At 42.5% G+C, this 19,399-nt stretch overlaps 2 protein-coding genes across 4 annotated transcripts in view; one reads left to right on the forward strand and one right to left on the reverse strand.

Annotated features, from left to right (window-relative positions):
* Positions 1–12,192, forward strand: part of AGO2 (argonaute RISC catalytic component 2) — a 113,451-nt gene extending 101,259 nt beyond the window's left edge. For all 3 annotated transcript variants that reach the window (XM_045560805.1, XM_045560807.1, XM_045560806.1), the window contains exon 19: positions 94–12,192. In XM_045560805.1, the coding sequence (XP_045416761.1) occupies positions 94–202 (109 nt within the window). In that variant the 3' untranslated portion in view covers positions 203–12,192. The remainder of the gene's footprint in view (positions 1–93) is intronic.
* A 3,469-nt stretch (positions 12,193–15,661) lies between these two features.
* CHRAC1 (chromatin accessibility complex subunit 1) lies at positions 15,662–19,315 on the reverse strand. The gene is made up of 3 exons (XM_045560808.1): positions 18,986–19,315; positions 17,428–17,554; positions 15,662–16,448 (listed from the first exon to the last, which is right to left on the reverse strand). The coding sequence occupies exons 1-3, from the start codon at positions 19,130–19,132 to the stop codon at positions 16,324–16,326; spliced, it is 399 nt and encodes a 132-aa protein (XP_045416764.1). The 5' UTR covers positions 19,133–19,315; the 3' UTR covers positions 15,662–16,323.
* Positions 19,316–19,399: the final 84 nt, after the last annotated feature.

Genomic DNA, 19,399 nt, shown 5'->3' on the forward strand with positions numbered 1-19,399 from the left:
AGATGTCCTAACCTAGTTATGGAAGCGCTACCTTGTGGTACGTTAACGGCCACATAGTCTCATGCTGTCTGTGTCTCTGTCTTGTCCCTGCAGTGCTGAAGGAAGCCATACCTCCGGGCAGAGTAACGGGCGAGACCACCAGGCACTGGCCAAAGCGGTCCAGGTTCATCAGGACACTCTGCGCACCATGTACTTTGCTTGACATGTTTTAGTGTTTAGCGATTGTGTACCGAGTTGGATTCACATGAGACCAGCTACACTCAGACCAACAGATGGCCAGCCCTTCCGTGACAGCCAGCATCGAACATGAGACGTCATTAACTTTATTAGATTCTCCATTGTCCAGAATGCCTTCCGTCCCAGATTTCAAACTTGGATTTTGAACTGCAGACCTGTATGAGACCCCAATGTCGTAGGAAATATGGTTTGCCAAAATCTTTAAGCTGCTTATTAAAATAGAGTCCCGTGTTTCCTAAAAATCTCCTAAAACCAGTCTATGAACTCAGGGCTTTAAAACATTTTTAATTTATTTGGTCATTCAATTTACTTGTTTTTAACACATGATTCTCTATGAAATTGATGGGCTCGAACTAGCTGTGAACGTTCTCTGAGAGTAAAAGCAACACGAAACATGATTGTGGTTTTAAAGCCTTGAACATTCTGATGTTGTCACTAAAGCTGATTTCCAGGTGATGCTCGTGTGCTCCTGACATGGCTTACACAAGCTCTGCGGGACCGAGGGCAGGTGGCCGTGCCCAGGCATCCACAGGTGTCTTGTTCTGCCACTGCTGGCCTTGCACATGGCCTGAACTAAGGGGCAGTGGCAGAAAGTGGGCCCCATGTGTTTACAGCATTTACAGGTCCAGAGAGATTGGCAGACAAGTGCCATTGTAGTAAAAAATTATTTAAGGAAAAGAAGACAATATACCGACAGTCTAATCATAAGATGTGTCCTATAGGACTGTGACATTTATTTTCCAAAGTTTCTAAAGAATACGGGTCTGTGGTGATAAATACAGTACAATCCTTTTTCACTGTTAATGTCTTTAATGTAAGAGAAAAAATATATATATCTGGTTTGCAGTATTAATGTGATAGATAGATAGATGCTGTATTTCATTTTATTGACTACGGGGTGCTTCTTGTGATCTGTTTAGCATATTACGAGTGTTTTGGAGCCTGGAGATCGGACCACCTCTTGTGGTTCTTAGCGCTTAAGTACAGGAATATGCAATTGACTTAATGTGACAGCGATCTGCCTCCCCCAGTGTAGATTGTGTAGCCTGTACCTTCCGGAGGGACGCGTGTGTTCACCACAGTTGCTCGCCGCCCTTCCTGCCTCCTCATCCCCGTGTCGCTCAGCTGGTGAAGCACAAATGGAATTTATTTATTCTTCCATCGCTGGGAGACAGGTTCATGTGTCAGAGTGCGCTTCTCTGTGTGCGAGCGTCTGTTAGACGAGTTTCCTAGGATCTATGCACTGAAACACATGGAAAGCTGTTGGTGGTGGCTCTCTGTTGGGCATGAGGCCAGCAGGCAGCATCGGAGCCTGCCCTTGGGAGGCCCGCCACCTGCTCGGCCCCCAGAGGGCACAGCCTGCTGTGGGGGTTTGCCCTGGGGGCCCTCGAGGTGGGTTTGCCAATCTAGAAACTGTTGCACTAAGAGTGCCACCACAGACGATTATAAAGGATAACAAGACAACTCTGTTTGTGCTGAATGGGCTTTTTGTCCTTGTATACAATTTTGGTAAGAATCAAATCCATGTTTCATGTAGAAATTCCGGGAAGGGGCTGGCCCTTCCCTAGTGCTGCTTTGTGCTCTAGGTTTTCTCTCTCCTGCCAATGTCCCCTCCCCAGCCCTGGTGACATTTACCTCTGGCACTGCGGTGGGGTGAGGCCCAGTGTTGGGGCCCATGCAGAGTGAGCGCCCACCTCTGCCTTCATTGTCCACCAGCTTTGGAGGTGGTGGGAGGGGCAGGGAGCCCAGCTGCAGCAGCTCTGGGCACTTCGCCTGGATTCGGGGCAGTGACAAAGGTTTGCCTATTATTTGTGAAGATTCACACTTGGAGTAAGGTATGTGTGTGTGTGTGTGTTTGTGTGTGTGCACGCGTGTCTTATTAATGGCATTGCTGTATCTTTTTTTTTTTTTCTTTTTATCTTTTGGAACGACAGAAGCCTCCACTGTAAGAAACGTTGGAATTCCTTGTCGTCTTAATGGCAAGTGGCACTTTCTCCTCTTTTCAGAAGGATGTAGATATACTCGTAGCTTAAATTACCAGGTGCATTCAAGCTAAAGAGGGAATCTTTTGACTAATAAACTTCTAAAATCTGAAATTAGGTTAGTTTTTGGCCATTTTTAGAATCATCTGGAACCGTGTATCTCAAAGGGTATGCTTCTGCCACCTGTAACAGGATCTCAGTTGTCCCAGGAACAGTGATTTTTATTAAAATGCAGATTCCTGGGCCTGCTGCAAATCTCCTGAATTAGATTTTCTAGGGCTGGGGCATGGCACCTGCATTTTAAAAGATCACTTGTAGCCCCTGGACTCCCTGAAGTCTGAAGACCCTGATGGGGGCTTTCTGCTTCCGTACTGTGGGACCGGCAGGGAGGACTCCTCAGCAACATAGAAAGCATTTTCTAAGCTGATACACAGGAAAGATTTCATGCTGGCAGAAAATTAGACCCATAAAAATATTTTTTTTGTCATTTTGAAGGAAAATTTTCTTTTTAGTGGGCCAAAGTACCTTTGAGAAGGTACTGTTTTATAGCCCTATGCTTGTTTTATAAAACTTTTAATACTAAACCATTAACAGACCAAATGTCTCCAGTTCAGTTGGCTGCATACCTTTGTACATGTCTGATGATTCAGAGTTTAAATGGCTATAGTTTCAATTTCTCAGGTAAACAATTGTTTTCCCAAATTTCTACCAATCCCCTCATTATTAGAATGAATTTTGAGACAGCGTAAAACCTCAAAGTACAGTAGGTTAAGTCCCAGCCCTGTTCACACGGAAGCCAGTCGTGCCAGCCAGAGCGAGGGGCCCTGGGCCCCAGGAAGCGCCATCCTTTTCCTGGCCTTCACTGCTCCCCCAAGGCACCAGGGCCATTCAGGTTGGCAGTGCCCACTGGCTGGCTTTGTCCCCACCCCACTGTTAAGTAAGGTGTGCCTTGCTTTAAGCAAACTGAATGTGAAAATTATGATGTAGGAATCTGGGTTTATTTAAAATAAAAACTGGGATTTATCTCGTCTCTTTAAGAGAGGTCTCCCAATTAGATTCCTGTACTGGGACTTTTCCTAATATATTTTAAAATATTCACTTTTTAAAAAACATTGATGTACTCCCATCCCTTTACCACTATCTAGTACATTCTACAAGTTCCAATAACGAAGTGATTAGTGAAACCCAGGGGAGCTGTTTAAAGTTGCCATTTTGTATAAGAGCCCTTTGGTACTGCAAAGACACCATCCTGTTATTTGTGTGTCATAAGCTCAAATTTTCCTAGTTTAGATAAATTTTGTAAAACTGAGCATAACCGTACTTTTAGAAAGGGATTGTTTTATTTTGGTTTTGATTTTTCTGTTTCAAGAAGTATTTACATACACACTTTTGATACTACATTTTAGGGCCTGCTTTTTCTTTTCAAGAGTATGTTGCTTTTGGTAGTGTTCTCACACTTCATCGAATGAATGTTTGCACTCTCTAGAGCCATTGCAGTGGCTCACCCAAGAGGGAGCTGTTGGAAGCAGGGAGTGATTTCCATGCTGTTTGAGGCTGGCCTAAACACTTCTATTACATGTTTACCCCATGATTGAGTGCTCATCAGAAAGGACAATGTAAGTTCAGTTCCTGTAGTGAGGTTGGGGGGAGGGAGTTTTATTATCGTTGTTATATGTTATTTTTATTGTTGTTAAATGCAAATGTTGCTATTTATTTTTTCCTCTCTGCTCTGGTTTGACTTGGCCAATGTGGATATTCCAGTGCATGTGGTACCTGATGGATATGATAGAAGTTATTTTCCCCAACTTTTATAAATTACCTAATGTTTATCTTCAAGTTTGCCGGATGATTTATTTTTGAAAGCCACAAATGTAATTTTTCTGGATGGATTGTTTTTCTTATATATGCAGCAATGTAATTTTACATTGATCTGTGGGGTGATTTAAATTTTATTTTTACAAGGCAGTTTTTCAGTCAAATTATATATTTGATACAATATGTTAAGGATAGACCAGCCAAGTGTCATGCGGTGGGGACACCAGAGTGTCTCTCGGGGCCTTTGGGGGCTGGGATGCTCCTCTTGGTTGCTTGTCATGGTAGCACTTGGCATGTTTCATGAGCCTGCAGGAACTGGATGGATGGAGTCCTTCAACCTAACTTTGACCTGTTGGACAGTGAAAAGGATTTTTCATGGGCATTCTCCTACACCTAAGGCAGTTCCATTAGGAGGAGCTTTAGAAGTTGACATAATCCAGACAGTGGACAATCCCAGTGGCCCAGACAAGCCATAAGAAGTTTTCCTGTGACCTCTCTTTGACTCATCTCTCACGCTCATGAGAAAAGGAATGTACAATAAATAGAAACAGAAGCTTCCTCAGTGTTCATACGCCTCAGTTGCAAAATACAAATATTTTATTTATATTTTAAGCCCTTCCCCAAAGTAACCGAGAATATTCTCTCTAGCTGCCGTGCCAGCAGTTTCGTCTGCTGTGATGTTTTTCAATGTAGACATGGTGCACGTGTGACTTTGTAATGGGGGTGTCCATATTACACACACACATGCTGACTCATTTTTGTAAGGAAAATTTTCAACTCAATTGCACTGATTTTTTGACAGCTTCTTTTTATCATGTCCAACTTTGCATCTGCTGTACTTGTTTGAAATGATTGTAAATAGATTTATGGTAGAAGAAATGGTATGAATACAACATGTTACTTTGTTTTAGTGATACTGCCACATTTTTCAGTATTATCGTTGGAGCTGTGTGGACTTAATTCTGTTCTTCTCTTTAGCCTGGTGTCTGTTGACCATTATGAAGGACAAATTAGCCTCATTTTCTTGTGTTTCTGAAAGGAAGTTTTCAATCTATTAAAAGGAGGGTATGTTCTCTTGATGTCTGAAGATTTTATCTTAAGAGGATTAATTATAAATCTTTTGAACACTTTTGGACTGTTTAAGTACTTGTTATTTGCCATGGCTCCTAAAGCATCTTCTAGTTCCTTCCAGCCTTTGACAGTTTAGATAAGAGGCATCTGTGTGGCCCATGTTAATGGAACGCAAGGGCCTCCTTTGCGTCTCTTTGGTCAGAGTGATTTTAAAACCATGAGGTCACTGTTTGTCAAGACTGTCACGTGTGGCTACATCCACAGATGCCAGAGAGACTGGAGACGCAGTGCTGTTCCCGTACACTTGTGATTTTGCTGGATTGGAAGTACCTGTCCCAGCCCCCAGCGTGCGAGTCTGTTTGTGATCGGGCTACCCAGGGTCAGACACAGAAAGGAATTTTTGAACCCAAACCTGTGTGTGTGTGTGTCAGCGTCACGTCTGTTCCGTGTCACGGTGCCCTCATGCTTCTTTTGATATGTTTTGCCATTTTATTGTCTAAAGTGAATGTATTGGCTTAGCCAAATCACTACAGAAAGTGGTTTCTAAATACCTTTTAGTTAAACACAGTTGCAGATAAAGGCTACCTCTGAATTCTCAGTAGATTCATCATGTTTGCTCTTAAGCGTAGCTGTCCACACTGAAAATAGCCAAAATGTTGCCTGAATAAACTGAATTGTGAACATCTCTCTGTTCAGTTCTGGCTTGAAAATTTGTGTGCCATACTGTGATCATGGGCAGCCTCCGCCACCGCCTCTGCTGTGTTGGGTGGACCAGGGACTCCAGCGCTGCCCAGCTCCGAGACTCTAGGATTCTGAGAGGCCAGCATGAATGACATGGGAGGGCTTTCCTGCATGGGACAGTGTACTGTCCTCCCAGGCTGGCAGGAGCATCTCTGTGCAGGGCTACGTGTAGCAAAATCTTGAAACAGCCTGTGTCCTGCCTGGCTTTTCCTTTTCCTGTTTAAGAAAGCACTTTTTTTCTTTCTGCTTACCTTAGGAATGGGTTGAAAATGGCTTCCTCTGCTCTCTTCTCCCATTTTATACATTCTGTAAAATCACGAAGGTGCTTAAACACTCTCGTGCTAGTAATATGTTTAAAATAGTTGGTGTGGTTTCAGAAGACAATGCAGATTTGATTGACCTTTGACTTTGGGACCTTGAATTACTATCACTTCCCACTTAAAAATGAACTGAGGGTTGAAAACAAAGCATTCTGTGCAAATCCAGGGCCCTTTGTTTGAAAAGGACATAAAGACTCACACCTGGCGTCTTCAGTACAACTTCCCACTAGGGGCGCTGTGAGCCGTCTGATGCTGACTTGCAGGAAGGCTGTCCTGGGAGAGCTGATGACTGAACACCCCTCCCTGTGATTAACCACTTTGCTGTCTGAAATGTCATTTACCCACATGCTGTACTGGGGACCCTGGCCTCCTCCTTTTTCTTTAGGTTCCTTATGTTTGCTAATCTTCAGAAGGTTAGCATGCCCTCGAAAGCACCTCCATCGGTTTGCTTCTGAATTCCGGAGGGACAGGCGGATGGTTTTACAATTACAGACATCTGGGTGTCTGAAGGTAGCTCTCTTCTCATATTAGATGCTCATCAGAGATTGACTTTGGCCCAGAGGGGTTCAGTACATCATTACCTGTAAGTAATTGCCTTTAACACTGTTGTTTTAGGTTTTGATGCTTTTTATGCTACATGGTGTGCTTTAATTCTGAAAGAGCTAAGTGTCCTTTGCAGTCTTTCTAAGAATGTCTTGTAATTCTGCCATCACACTGTTCTGTATGTACAGGCCACCCGCAAAGCGTGGGCGTTCAGGGTGGGTGCCTGCCCGTCTGCTGGCCTGCTTCACGGGCTGCTTGGGTCCTCTGCGTCGGCCTCAGGTTTCAGCCAGAATCCGAGCCAGGGTGTTGGAGAGGACACTGCGCCGCAGCCCGCTCCTCGATTCAGTAATGTGAACTGTCTGCACTCAGATCTGCCCGTAAGCTTTTTGCACGCGCATCTCCAGAATGCTGGGTGGGCCTCTCTCACCACATTTGTGTTTGTGAAAGATTACTCCAAAATGAGAGAACTGAACATTACTGATGCTTTTGGTAACACTTTTCTATCTTATTGGTTGAGGTGGAAAATTTAGATGTTCTAAGTCATTAAAATGTCCTTGGTGGCATGACTGAAGGGTTCGAGTCCTCACCTCACTTTATCCCCTTTCTGGGGGAGTGAGAGGAGGCCGAATTATCTCCTACTTAAATCCTCTTTGGATCTAAGTAGTTCAGAGTTAAAGCTAAAACACCAAATATTAACTCTCTCCCCAAAGTGTCTCCAGAAACTAGACATTGAGGCCATCCTCATTCAGTCCTTTCTGCAGCTTCAAAAGTCCTTAAAATCAGTAATTTTATCCCAAGAACACTTGACACCACTGGCCGGGAGGCGCGATGCAGACTGCTTAGCAGATCGAGGTGCTCTTGTAGGGGCCGAGCCTCTTTTGAACTCTGGAAATTGTGTGCACAGTCTCGAGGGGTGGGAGGGGGCAGGCCCCTCCTTCCCAAGAAGCAGGTGGTGGCCAGGCCTCTCTCTGGTCCCATCAGTGCCAGCCTGATTGTGTTCTGGAAGACCCAGTCTCAGACTCTGTGCCTTTAAAGTCCGGTCCTCAGTGTCCTTTCAGAATCATGTTGGGGCTACGTTTCTATTGGGAAGTAAGCCTGTACCATTCCACGAGTCAGTCATTGACCTCCTGCCTTGGAAGCTCCTCCTTTCTGCTCCTCAGCTCCTGACGTGGTAAACTGTGATGCTGTGCACAGCTTAAGCTGCGGGCGATGCACTTGGTCCCATTGAAAAAAACACTCGGTTCCTGTTGCGCGGTTCCTTCCACGCCCTGACAGGTCCACCTCTGCTGGGACTTCAGGAGGCTGGTGCATGACCCATCTCTTAAGTCAGTCAATGACCATGACCATCAGTAAAACCTGGTGGTTTTATTCTCATAGTCACTCAGCAACAATATTTATTGTAATGGAAGTAGATTTTTTTGAAAAGGAATTGGAATCATGTCTTTGTAAAATGCGTGTGAAGTCTTCAGATGTAAGGTGCTATTCAGTCCTTCTCTCCTTATTTTAGAGTGCTTTTCATTATTGTGGCTCTGTTTTGTGACTTGGGGAAACTGCTTACTTAGGTGTGTTGTCACCTTGAGCTGTGCACATAGGATTCCAATTTTGACATATCTAATGTGCAATTTTTCTGTCTAACTGAAATTTTAAAAGCCAGATATTGAGCAGTTTTTTGGCCGATGGTCTAATTAAAACCCACCCTTCCCTGTTAAGGGATGGTTTTATTGGTTTTAAGTGGGGAAATAACCCAGTGCACTCATTTTTAAATCTACAGAACAACATTCTTAGTTGCTCCTCTTGGCCTGTCCCTCTCCCCAGACCCTCCACTCTGAAAGGCAGCAACAACCTTTCTCTCGTGGAGGCGCTGGCCTGGGAGGGGGTGGTACGTTCACAATTTTGGTTCCTCTTCAAACCCAAACAGACATGTGTGACTCACATCCTAAAGTATACAGTTTAGCATTAAATTGAAATTCAAGTCCTGAGTTTGATAGTGAATTTTAATGTAGTTGTTAAATGTATGAATTCATGTTTTATGACGGTAGAGGCAAGCAAGTTTTTATTTTTTAAAAAGTGTTAAGGGAATAATTGTAAGTTTCTGTGCAGCAAAGTGGCTAACTACTCATCAAATACAAGAAGAGAATGTAGTATCTAAATCCAGATTTTTCTTACCTCTGGTACACTTCAGATTACTTGCCTAATATGTATTGAGGGGGTTTAACTCTTAGTTTTATCAATTTTTCTAGTTTTATTTTATTTTTATAAAATAATTGAAAAAGAACCAAAAATGAATTCAGAAGTTCCATAGGTGGGTTTTGCCCCTTCTTGATTTTCCCCCCACAGTAAAACATTTTAGAAGACATTTTGAATCAAAATGTATTATGACCATTTAAAGTTTACTATTTTCTAAGAAGCCGAGCAACTCAAAGGGCCTCATTTCAGGTGGTACTCTATGTATTGTCTATGGACTCGTTTATACTGTACAGTGGAGCTATGTGATGTCTTGTGCTTGCAGTATGGAAACCATGCAGTGCTGTTTTGTAAATTAACAGTTCCTGTATAAACTATTATTTATATACATTGGCCTCTCTGTATAAGTTTTCTTTTGCTACATGGATTGTAAAATTAATTATGAAATTATAGTACCTGCTAAATACAATTCTGAGGCTTCATGTCATTGTCTTTAGTTTAATACCATGCCGTGTGTCTTGAGGATGTCCAATGCTTGCATGATACTAGGTGGTGATGCCACTTTAAATTAAGCCTTAATCAGCTGTTAAATTTGTAGGTTTCAGAGTATGCAAAAATATTAGCAGAGGGAGTTTAAACTGTTCAGATTAAGATGCTATATAATAATTCAACAAGTCTTTTCTTTGGCGTTAAAAAGGGAAGCATTCAGTGATACACCTCTTTCCTTCCCTATCTCTCTCCCTCCCTCCTCCCCCTCCCTACCACTCTTTCTCTACCTCTCCTCCTCCCTCTAACCCTCTGACTCTCTCTACCCCTCTCTGGTCTGGCTTGGCTGTTGCCATTGCGTGATGAAAGTGGACCATTGTGCTTTTCTGTGGCAATCAGTCAAAAAGACCTGTTCTGAAAGTCTTGAGACTTTTTCAGGGTTGTTTTTAAATGTTTGGTTTTTTTTTTTTTCCTCCAGTCTGAGATTTATTTATGGCTGATGGAGTGTACGATTTTGGTGTGGGTCTTATTTGCAAACCTGCTCATGATCTAAGCTTTCTTCAGGTAGTGCCACCTGTCATTGCTTCTGCATATGATTAAAATGGATTTTTGTTTTTATAAAAGCATCTTAAATTTAGAGATAAAATGGAGGGGACCCAGCTTTCTCTACAATGTGGATCTACCTCAGTTAAACAGTTGGGTGCTATTTACTAAGTCTGTCAAATTAAATTGGAAAAAGTAACCAAACAGTGAGATACAACTCCACGTGAAACTTGAAACCCTAATTTCCGTTTATTTAATAATATTTTTATTTATTTTGTGCCTTTTATGTTGAACCCTAATGCATTAAATCAGTATGAAATTAAATATTTTATATGGCAGGTGGGGAGAAAAGCCCAACTGGTCATGGAATTTTATAGATTTTCCCCAGCCAACTACTATAATATATTGGAATCCCAATTGCCCTCTTGTGAAGAGAAAAAAAACTTATGTCCAAGAGCAAATTAACATTTTACAAACAATAAATTCCAGACTCTTCTATGTACATATTTACTGCTATCACTTCATTTTCTGTGCCAATGAAGGGGCGGCCAAAAAAAAAAAAAAATCAGAAGTCCTCTTACCATTGTTTTTCTAGCCATTCATGCCCCTCTTCCTCTGGCACATTTTGTAAGAGTTTATTTCGTAAGCAGCAAATGGATTGTCTTCGATTCTGCCTCTCCTGACCTACCTGCTGGGTGCTAATGACCATTGACAGAGAAAGGGGAGAGTCCAAGGCTGTGTGGAGGCAGAGTGCTGCATTCATCTGCAGGGTCTCCGTAGGTTAGGAAAACTTTGACAGGTAAGAAAGACAGGAGCTCAATGATTTTCTGTGCTTTTATATTTGGCAGTTTACAATTCTAGACTTTTCCTACTGTGGCAATCTTTTTTTAACTTAAGTCTTTGGAGGTAACACAATATTTTGGAGTCTTAAGAATTTGATTTTATACCAATAAGAAATTTAAAAAAAAGTAGACATCTTTCCTGTAGTATATAGTTTTACTATTTCAAAGAGATCTCTGAATTTTACAAGAGAACCAACATTCCTTACTGGCAAAACTTTGAAAGTTGATTTGGGAGGCATTTTGCTGAAGGATCTCAAAAAAAAAAAAAAAAAAAAGATAAATGTTTTTAATTTTTTTTAACTTCCATCAGGTTAATACTTAAGCTATATTTTATAAAGAATAAATCATCCTTTAGTATGCTGCATATAAAGATCGGCATTGTTGCACTTTCTCAATAATAATAAATGCCCTACAATTGGCTCATCAGTAAGCATTTTGTTTTTAACCTAACAAGAGTACTTTGGGGCAGGTGATTAAATTTATATAGGTACCTCAAAAAAAAAAAAAAAACAAACCTGAATATGCTGCATTTTATTTCTTTAGCTTTTACATGTAGCATTTTGTTTTTGTTATTTTGTTTTAGATATATGCTTTTTGGACCCCAATAGACTGTTGAAAGAAATTTTAAAGTTACTCTTGTAGAGATATAGTATCCTTTCTTTCTTTTTTGTTAAACTTACCGCAATATCTTGTTCAAAGTTTGCCCTACATTAGAATGATACTTTACACAAATACACCCGAGGAAAAGGATAGCACATTTACAAGTAGACAGTGATGTTCTGAATCCTTTTTGTTCATGCTGCTTTCTTAATTTTTTTCTCCATGTCATTGAGGTTGGATAACTCATTTCTAAGCTCAAAGGTAAAAATCATGGCATCTTAATTGTTTTCAACAAGATCTCAAAAAATTGCAGTTGAGTAAGTAGCATGATCCTAAATGTACCGGTAAAATTAGGCAGCCCAGTCAGCTGGTCTCCCTAGAGCTCCAGTCTTCACACCTCTTTATATATTCCTCAGCACTGGCCCCAAACTGAACAGAGGGGAGTGGCTTGATTGACAAGATAAAACTGGTGAAGAAAGCTAAATGCTGAGAGAATGAGCATCTATTGTCATGTTTAAGCTTAGCTGGGTCCTTTCAAGTTTGTTTTTACAGCTTACTAGGTTAAGTAGTTTGCACTATTTTTGCAATAAATTCATGGAAAACCTAACAGTTACTTGTTTTGTTTCTTACTGTGTGTATATAAACTAATACTAAAAGTTTGGCATAGTGTTTTTTCACCTCCTTACATAACCCCTAACATGCACAGAATGCTGTAAATCTGATAAAATATGATGTGAATGATATTTTATAAAGTTATTTTGTATGGTGTCAACTTTGTTTTGCCTCATAGTATGTCAGCAAAAAATAAAATTAAATTCCTCGTATTTACAGCTGCCTCTTCCAAATGTATTTATTTGAGCACTTCTTTCGGCACAGGTCAGAGTCCAGGTGTGTCCAAGGTGGGAGCATGTCCCCAGCGATGGAGGTCCAGAGCCCCACTCTACACACAGCAGGGCTGTGCCTTGAAGGATGCACTCAGCAGAGCTAGGCACTGCCTGAGAATTTGGCATGAGTCGGACAGGAGTGGGACCACCAAGGTATCTCGGATAGTTGGGTATTTCTACTCTAGCAGCCAGGAAGGAAGATGAAGTAAAAAGCCATTCACTGAGCCCCAAGTCATGTGCAAGGCCCCAAGCTGGCCACTTAGCCCCTCCACCGTGGCTAGGTTTACACATGTCGGCCTGTTCTGAAATTGCTGGTGGCCTTCACTCTCATGGGGCTGTTTGTGACTTCTGCTGTCTATCCTGAAAAGAATCCATGCTGCAGGGAAAAGAAGGGAGGGTTGGATTAAGAAAGCCAAAGAAATGGCAGAAAACCGTTAGGATGTACATTGTTGCTAAAGCAGGCCAGCCAAGGTTTTGTTTTCATTTAAAGCTATTTTCTGATTTTTAAGAATAATATGTATTTGTTACAGAAAATAAGGAAAATTCAGATGAAGATGAAAATTTCAAATTATCTGTAATCACACTAACAGATAATTGTCTATTAATGGTGTCTTTTGTTCCAGAATCTTTGTTTTGTTTTAAACAAAATCAAGCTGTGCTTATTTCTTAATGTATCTAGAACCACAAAGCACCTTTGTGCCCACTGCCCCTGGGACATATACTAGTCACAACTGGAAGAATATATAGAAACTGATGAGATCTACAACAATATGCTCAGTACGGCCTATCTTTGTTATATTCTCCCTATTTCACCACCATTTATTGAATGGCCAGAAGCAGTCATCTGATTGGAAGGACTTAAACATAGAAGCAGTGTCTGACGGTAAGTGTTGTATGAATTAGGAAAGGATTCCAGATAATAGCTACTGGATTGGAGGATATGAGATGGATGTTTATGCTCCATATAGGATAAGGGGCCCCCAGCAGGAAAGGAAGGGTGATGCAGGAGAGTAGGATACAGAGTGAAGTCAACGTCAAGGGCCTCGAATGCCAAATTGACAATCTACCCCATAGACAGTGCAAAGACACTGCACTTTTCAAAGCTGCATGGTCCAGTGAAGAGAGTCCAGCCTGGGATTTGAATCCCAGTTCCACCACTTCCTAGGTATGTCTTGGACTAGTTCTTTAACCTGAGGTTCCATTCCCTTCTCTGTAAAATGTGGTTATTTACTTTTCAAGTTGTGAGGATTCAATGAAAATATACACAGCGCACATAGACAGGGCTCAGCCCCCACTGGCTACTCAAAATATTAACTATTTTTAACATTTGTAACCAGGAAAAGGAGATTAATCTTCACAAAATCATTTTGATAATCTGATAGTATGCAAGATGGTAAGGAAATGAGTTAGGAAGCTACTGTAAAGTCTAGCACGTGGTTCAAGGAGGAACCAAAAAAGATAAGTGTTCCCTAAATGATTGGATCTGAAGTGCTTATGGTGGGTTAAGGATGTCTCAGCTGGTTAAACACAGAAACCAGTTAATATTTTTCCTGGGGATTGCTTAAACAACATCACGAAAGTTGAGGCACAGACACTGAGGCCAACCACAGCACTTCAAAGAGACTGACACAGGAGACCTTTGTGATTGGGTCTGGTGATGAGTTTTTAGATATGACACAAAATGCATGATCCATGAAAGAAGAAATTGATAAACTGGGCTTCCTCCACATTAAGACTTGCTCTTCAAAAGATACTATTAAGAGAATGAAAAGACAAGCTCACAGGCTGGGAGAAAATGTTACAAATCACATATCTGTCAAAGGACTTGCATTCAGAACATATAAAACTCAAAACAACAAAACCTGATACAAGTTTTGCAGAGCAACTGGATCTCATTCACGGCTGGTAGGAATGCAGAAGAGCAGAGTCACTTTGGAAAACAGGTCAGCACTTTCTTATAAATTTAAATATACAATTCCACTCATAAATATATACCCAAGTGTAATGAAATCCTATATTCACATAAAACCTGTGCACAAATGTTGACAGGGCTTTATTTGTAATCATGAAAACTGGCAACAGGCCAGGCATAGAGGGAGGTCATGGCAGGATCACTTGAGGCCAGGAGTTCAAGACCAGCCTGAGCAACAAAGCAAGACCCCGTCTCCACCAAAAATAGAAAAAACTATTCAGGTATGGTGGTGCACAACTGTAGTCCCAGCTACTCGGGAGGCTGAGGCAGGAGGATTGCTCGAGCCCAGGTGTTGGAGGTTGCAATGAGCTATGATGACACCACTGCACTCTAGTCAGGGTGACAGAGAGAGACTGTCTCCAAAAAAAAAAAACAGGAAACAATCTAAATAATTATCCAGGTACACAGGAAATGGATAAACAAACTGGTATATCCATACAATGGTATGTTACTCAGCAATGAAAAGGAAGGGACTACTGACACCTGCAACATGGGTTAATCTCAAATGCATTATGCCAAATAGAAAAATAATAAACTCAAATGCTACATACTGTATGATTCCATTTATATGACATTCTGGAATAGACAGGGGTCAGCAAACTATGGTCTGTGAGCCAAATCCAGTCCTGTTTTTTCACAGTATGTAAGCTAAGAATAATTTACATTCTTAAATGGCTGGAGAAAATCAAGAATATTCATGATACATGAAAATTACACAAAATTCAAATTTGTTCCCAGAAATAAAGCTTTATTGAAATACAGCCACACTTATTCCTTTACACATGTTATCCATGGCTGCTCTTGTACAACAATGGCAGTTAAGTAGTTTCAACAGATTAGCCCACAAAGCTTAAAACTCCTGTTACAGGGACAGAGAATGACTCAGTAGTTGCCAGGGTAAAAGGTGGGGATGGATTTGACCACAGGGCAATTTTTTTGAAGAACGGTGGTATCTTAATTATGGTGGTTACATGACTGTATTTGCTCAAACTCAGGACTACCTGCTAAAAAGTGGATTTTAGTATATTTTATTTTAAAATAAATTTTAATAGACAAGAGGGACAGAAAACAGCAGTGGTTGCCGGAGGTAGGGGAAGTGATTAACTTCAAGGGTGCACAGGCGAATATTTTGGGTGATAGAACTGTTCTGCATATTGACTGGTTACATAGCATCTGTCAAAATTGAGTTTGAACACTAAAAAGGGTAATTTACTGGGTGTAAATTATAACTCATTTTTTAAAGAGAGATATTAAAAAGACAGGAGCCAAACATTTACCCCATGTGGGGGGAAAAATAGGCCTTATGGTTTTCTCTTGTAGACAATAGAAGGATTTAAAGCAAAGAACAGTAAGATGAGAGATATCTTCAATATACAAAATGTTTAAAAAATGTTTTTTAAGAACATGCTTATGCGGAAGAAATACTTATTTTTCTATTTGATTTGGTAGTTTTGACTTGGAATTTTCCTTTGGAAATAAAAGTGTTAGAAATGCTTATTTTTAAATTTCGCAAAATTCTCAGACAGTAAGCAAAACATAAGGACAGAGGACTCTGAAACTAGTTCCATGAAGCATTTTTGTAAAAATATGTACAGATCTTTAATAGAAAAAGTATATTTCTTTATAGTAAAAAAAATATTTTAATAATCAAATTCTTGTAAAATACAAAAATTCAAATGTAACATACTACCTATAAACTCTAAATTCAGCTGAAACTGAATCTAGTTGTTTATAAGAATTCCAAAATATACACATATGAATTTACACAACTGATATTTAGGAGTTCTTCAAAATCTATTTGTAAATCAAAAAATGAAGCAAAATCATCTTTGCCTCTACAGTTTGGAGTGGCAGCAGGTCAACCAGCAGTGCCTGACTGTGCTGGCACCTTTTTTGGTGACCTCTCACTGCAGTATGGGCCTGCCATGAGACTGCTGCCGGGATTACTTTCCCTTTGGCTATTTATGGCTTAGGTGCGTGAGGTGCTCATCTTAGCCAGGAAGAATACAACAAACTGGAAGTCTCTAAGGCGCAACAGTGCCACGCTTCGGTGCTAATCCAGGAGGCTCCTCACCAGGCTGACTTTTAAACCACTTGTTTGGTTTAGGATTCAGCTTCATCATCATCGTTTTGATCATCGTTGTCATTCTCCTCCTCCTCATCTTCCCTCTTTTCCTCTTTTAGCATTTTCAGGTATTTACTAGCTAAAATCTTCTTTGGTAATATATCTTAAAAACATAAAGCTCACATCAACAATTGGTTATGGTAGACTATGAAAACAACAACGTAAATTTCAGAATGTACTAGTTCCTGCTTTGACTTCTTGTAACAGGTTCCAAAACAAGACGAAATTCAGGCTACATTTCTGGGTGAAATATCAGAGAAACCAGCATTGTCTCCTGACTAATGCTATAGACCTGTTCCCATTCCACTGACCACAAATCAAACCATGGTGCCCTATGCCTGCAGTCCCAAACCTCCAGGCCTTGGACTGGTCTATGGCCTGTTAGGACCAGGCTGCAGAGCTCTTCCACCCCTTCACCCCTGAACCATGGAAAAATTGTCTTCCATGAAACCTAGGAAGGGTGGGTGGGGGTACACATCAGGAGGTGAGCAGTGACCAAAGGAGGGAAGTTTCACCTGTATTTACAGCCACTCCCCATCGCTGGCATCACTGCCTGAGCTCCGCTATCCCTGGCCTCCCTCAGTCTGTGGAAAACCAGTCCCTGGTGCCAAAAAGGTTGAGGACCGCTGCTCTATGCAATATTTTTGTGAACAACACTCCCCAGCCTGAGATAGGCTGGGCTGGCTGGCCCCATGGGTAGACTTAAGCCCTTTTTAGCTGTGGGCCTGTTCCACAGCAGCAAATATTTATTAGTTTCTTTGTTTCTGGGGCGTAGTAGACCAACCCTGAGTGTTGCCTTCAGTGGCAGGAAGAGTCCTGCAGGGGGTGGGGGCTGCCCCCTTCAGAACTCACCCACCTCACCCAGCCAACCACACCACCTTGTGCATGTTGTTGACGTCATTATTGTTTCTAGGCGTCACAAACATTCAAACAGAGAAGATTAAAAATATCTTCCTGTGCCAGGCCATGGTAAACTCTGGCACCTGGAGAAAGCAGCAAAACGTCTCATTCAGTGAAAGGAGAACGGGAAAAAAGGCTGTAATAACTATGTTTTTAACCAGAATGTTTCAAACACTAAGTACCTGCAAGAAACTGAAAAGTTTCGGATTCCTCTGCAGTATTTGCTAAATCACTGTAAGTCAGTGCTTTCTTTTCCCTTCCACTGCCATGTCTGTAGGAATAGGAGGCTAGATATTGAACAAAGAGTTCCTAAAACAAAATGAAAAAATAAAATGAAAGGTGTGCTTTAAAAACTTACCATAAAGCTTAATTTTTTTAATTACATTAAGTTTATGAGCTTATATTAAGTTTAAAATTAAATCAAGACTTCAGATTATCTTCGTTTCTCAAATTCAATTACAAGAAATCACTGGGAAAAGGAAAAACATGACGTCAGAAGGAAAGCAAGGCCATACCAAAACTCGCGGGGAAGAAGGCATTTTCCAGAAGCTTATTTTAGGTCTGTAACTTATGAGAAATATTTAGAAGTGATTACAAAATGAATCATAACTGTTTAATGACCAACCTCTACAGTAAAAGGGAGCAAAAGACCATTCAAAAATTCTGTTTGGCTCAGGGATACCTTTTTAGTCTTCTATTTGAATACACTGTTTCTAAGGTGGTTCACCCACAACTACACTATATAGTGAACAACGTGAAGCTGAAAACTGACATTTGCCATTTTGCCCAAACACTTTTCTATGCTGGGAACCAACCTAAACTGAGCCTCTGTCTTTCTCAAGGTTTTGACTTTGTTTAATCCATTTGGTTCAGTTAATAAGGGACTAGAGAAGTGCCTGCATAAATCTTAGTTCCTTAATCCTAACAGAATGAAATTGTACAGGAAAACACAAATGTCCCCAAATCACATGCTGAGTAAGCAATTATTTCCCTGGGCTTTAGGAAAGCATGGCTCTGGCATAAAGCAGGCAAGAAATCTGCCATTTCCCCCTTTCCCCAGCTCTAGTCCAACATATTGTGAGGACACTATGGAAAACAGAATCTAAGGAAAGTTAAAGCATTTAACTGTGTACCTTAAACATGACCCTATCTCAGAACAATAAAGTTTCTCGCTCACCACTATCAAAACTAAAAAAATGACAAATTTATCTATTTCGCACCCAGGAAGGGGCTGATACAGTTGTAAAACTAAGTTCCCTGGAATTACTTAAATTCTGGCTAGGGGATGTGCTGCCAGGTTCGGAGGGCGTGCGGATTCGAAAGTCCTGGAACCCCAGAGCCCGCGGGAGGACAGCCGCGAGCTGCGGGGTAAGCGCCCGGCCGCCTCCAGAGACCCCCCCCACCCCGGCCCGCCGACCAAAGGGGCGCGCTGGTCCTGCCACGAAGCACTGGAAGAGTTTAAGCCCCCAAGCCTTGAGGCAGGCCGGTGGGCGGAGCAAGGCCGCGCAAGGGAAGACGGGAGCGGGCCGGTGGGCGGGGAGAAGGCGCGCAGGCGCGTGGCGCGTGCTGCCGGGGGGCGCGGGAAGCGAGGCGCGCGCAAGAGCCCGCCCAAGGTAGCCGGCGGCGCGCAGGCAGAAAGGGACTGGGCAGCGCCCGGAGCCCGCGGGGCGGGGCGGAGCGCTACGGTTAAGGGCGGCCCCACCCCCGCCCCTCTCCCCTCCCCGCGCGGGGCCCGCTCACCGTGGCCTTGGCCGTGAGCACGAGCGCCTCCTGGTTGATGCTGGACACCTCGGGGGAGCTCTTCATAATGACCCGGATGCGGGACAGGGGCAGCGAGACGAGCCGCTGCTCCCCGCACTTGTCCTTGCCCACGACCACGTCCGCCATCTTCCCGCCCCGCCCCGCGGCGGCAGCCAGGGCCCGAGCGCGAGCTGGCGGCCCGACCCGTCGGCCGGCGCGGGGAGCCGGCGTCCCGCTGCCCCGTGGGAGTTGTAGTGTGGGGAGGTGCGGCCGCGAGCTGGGCGCGGCCCTTCCGGGGGACCACAAGCCCCGTGATGCCCCGCGCGCCGCCCTGCGGGCCTGCGCCGCCCCGCCCGAGTGTGGGGGCGTCTGCGTGGGGGCTGCGGGGAGCCGCGAAGGGATGGGGCGCGGCTG

This window comes from Lemur catta, chromosome 9, assembly GCF_020740605.2.
Source record: "Lemur catta isolate mLemCat1 chromosome 9, mLemCat1.pri, whole genome shotgun sequence".
Classification (NCBI taxonomy): domain Eukaryota; kingdom Metazoa; phylum Chordata; class Mammalia; order Primates; family Lemuridae; genus Lemur; species Lemur catta.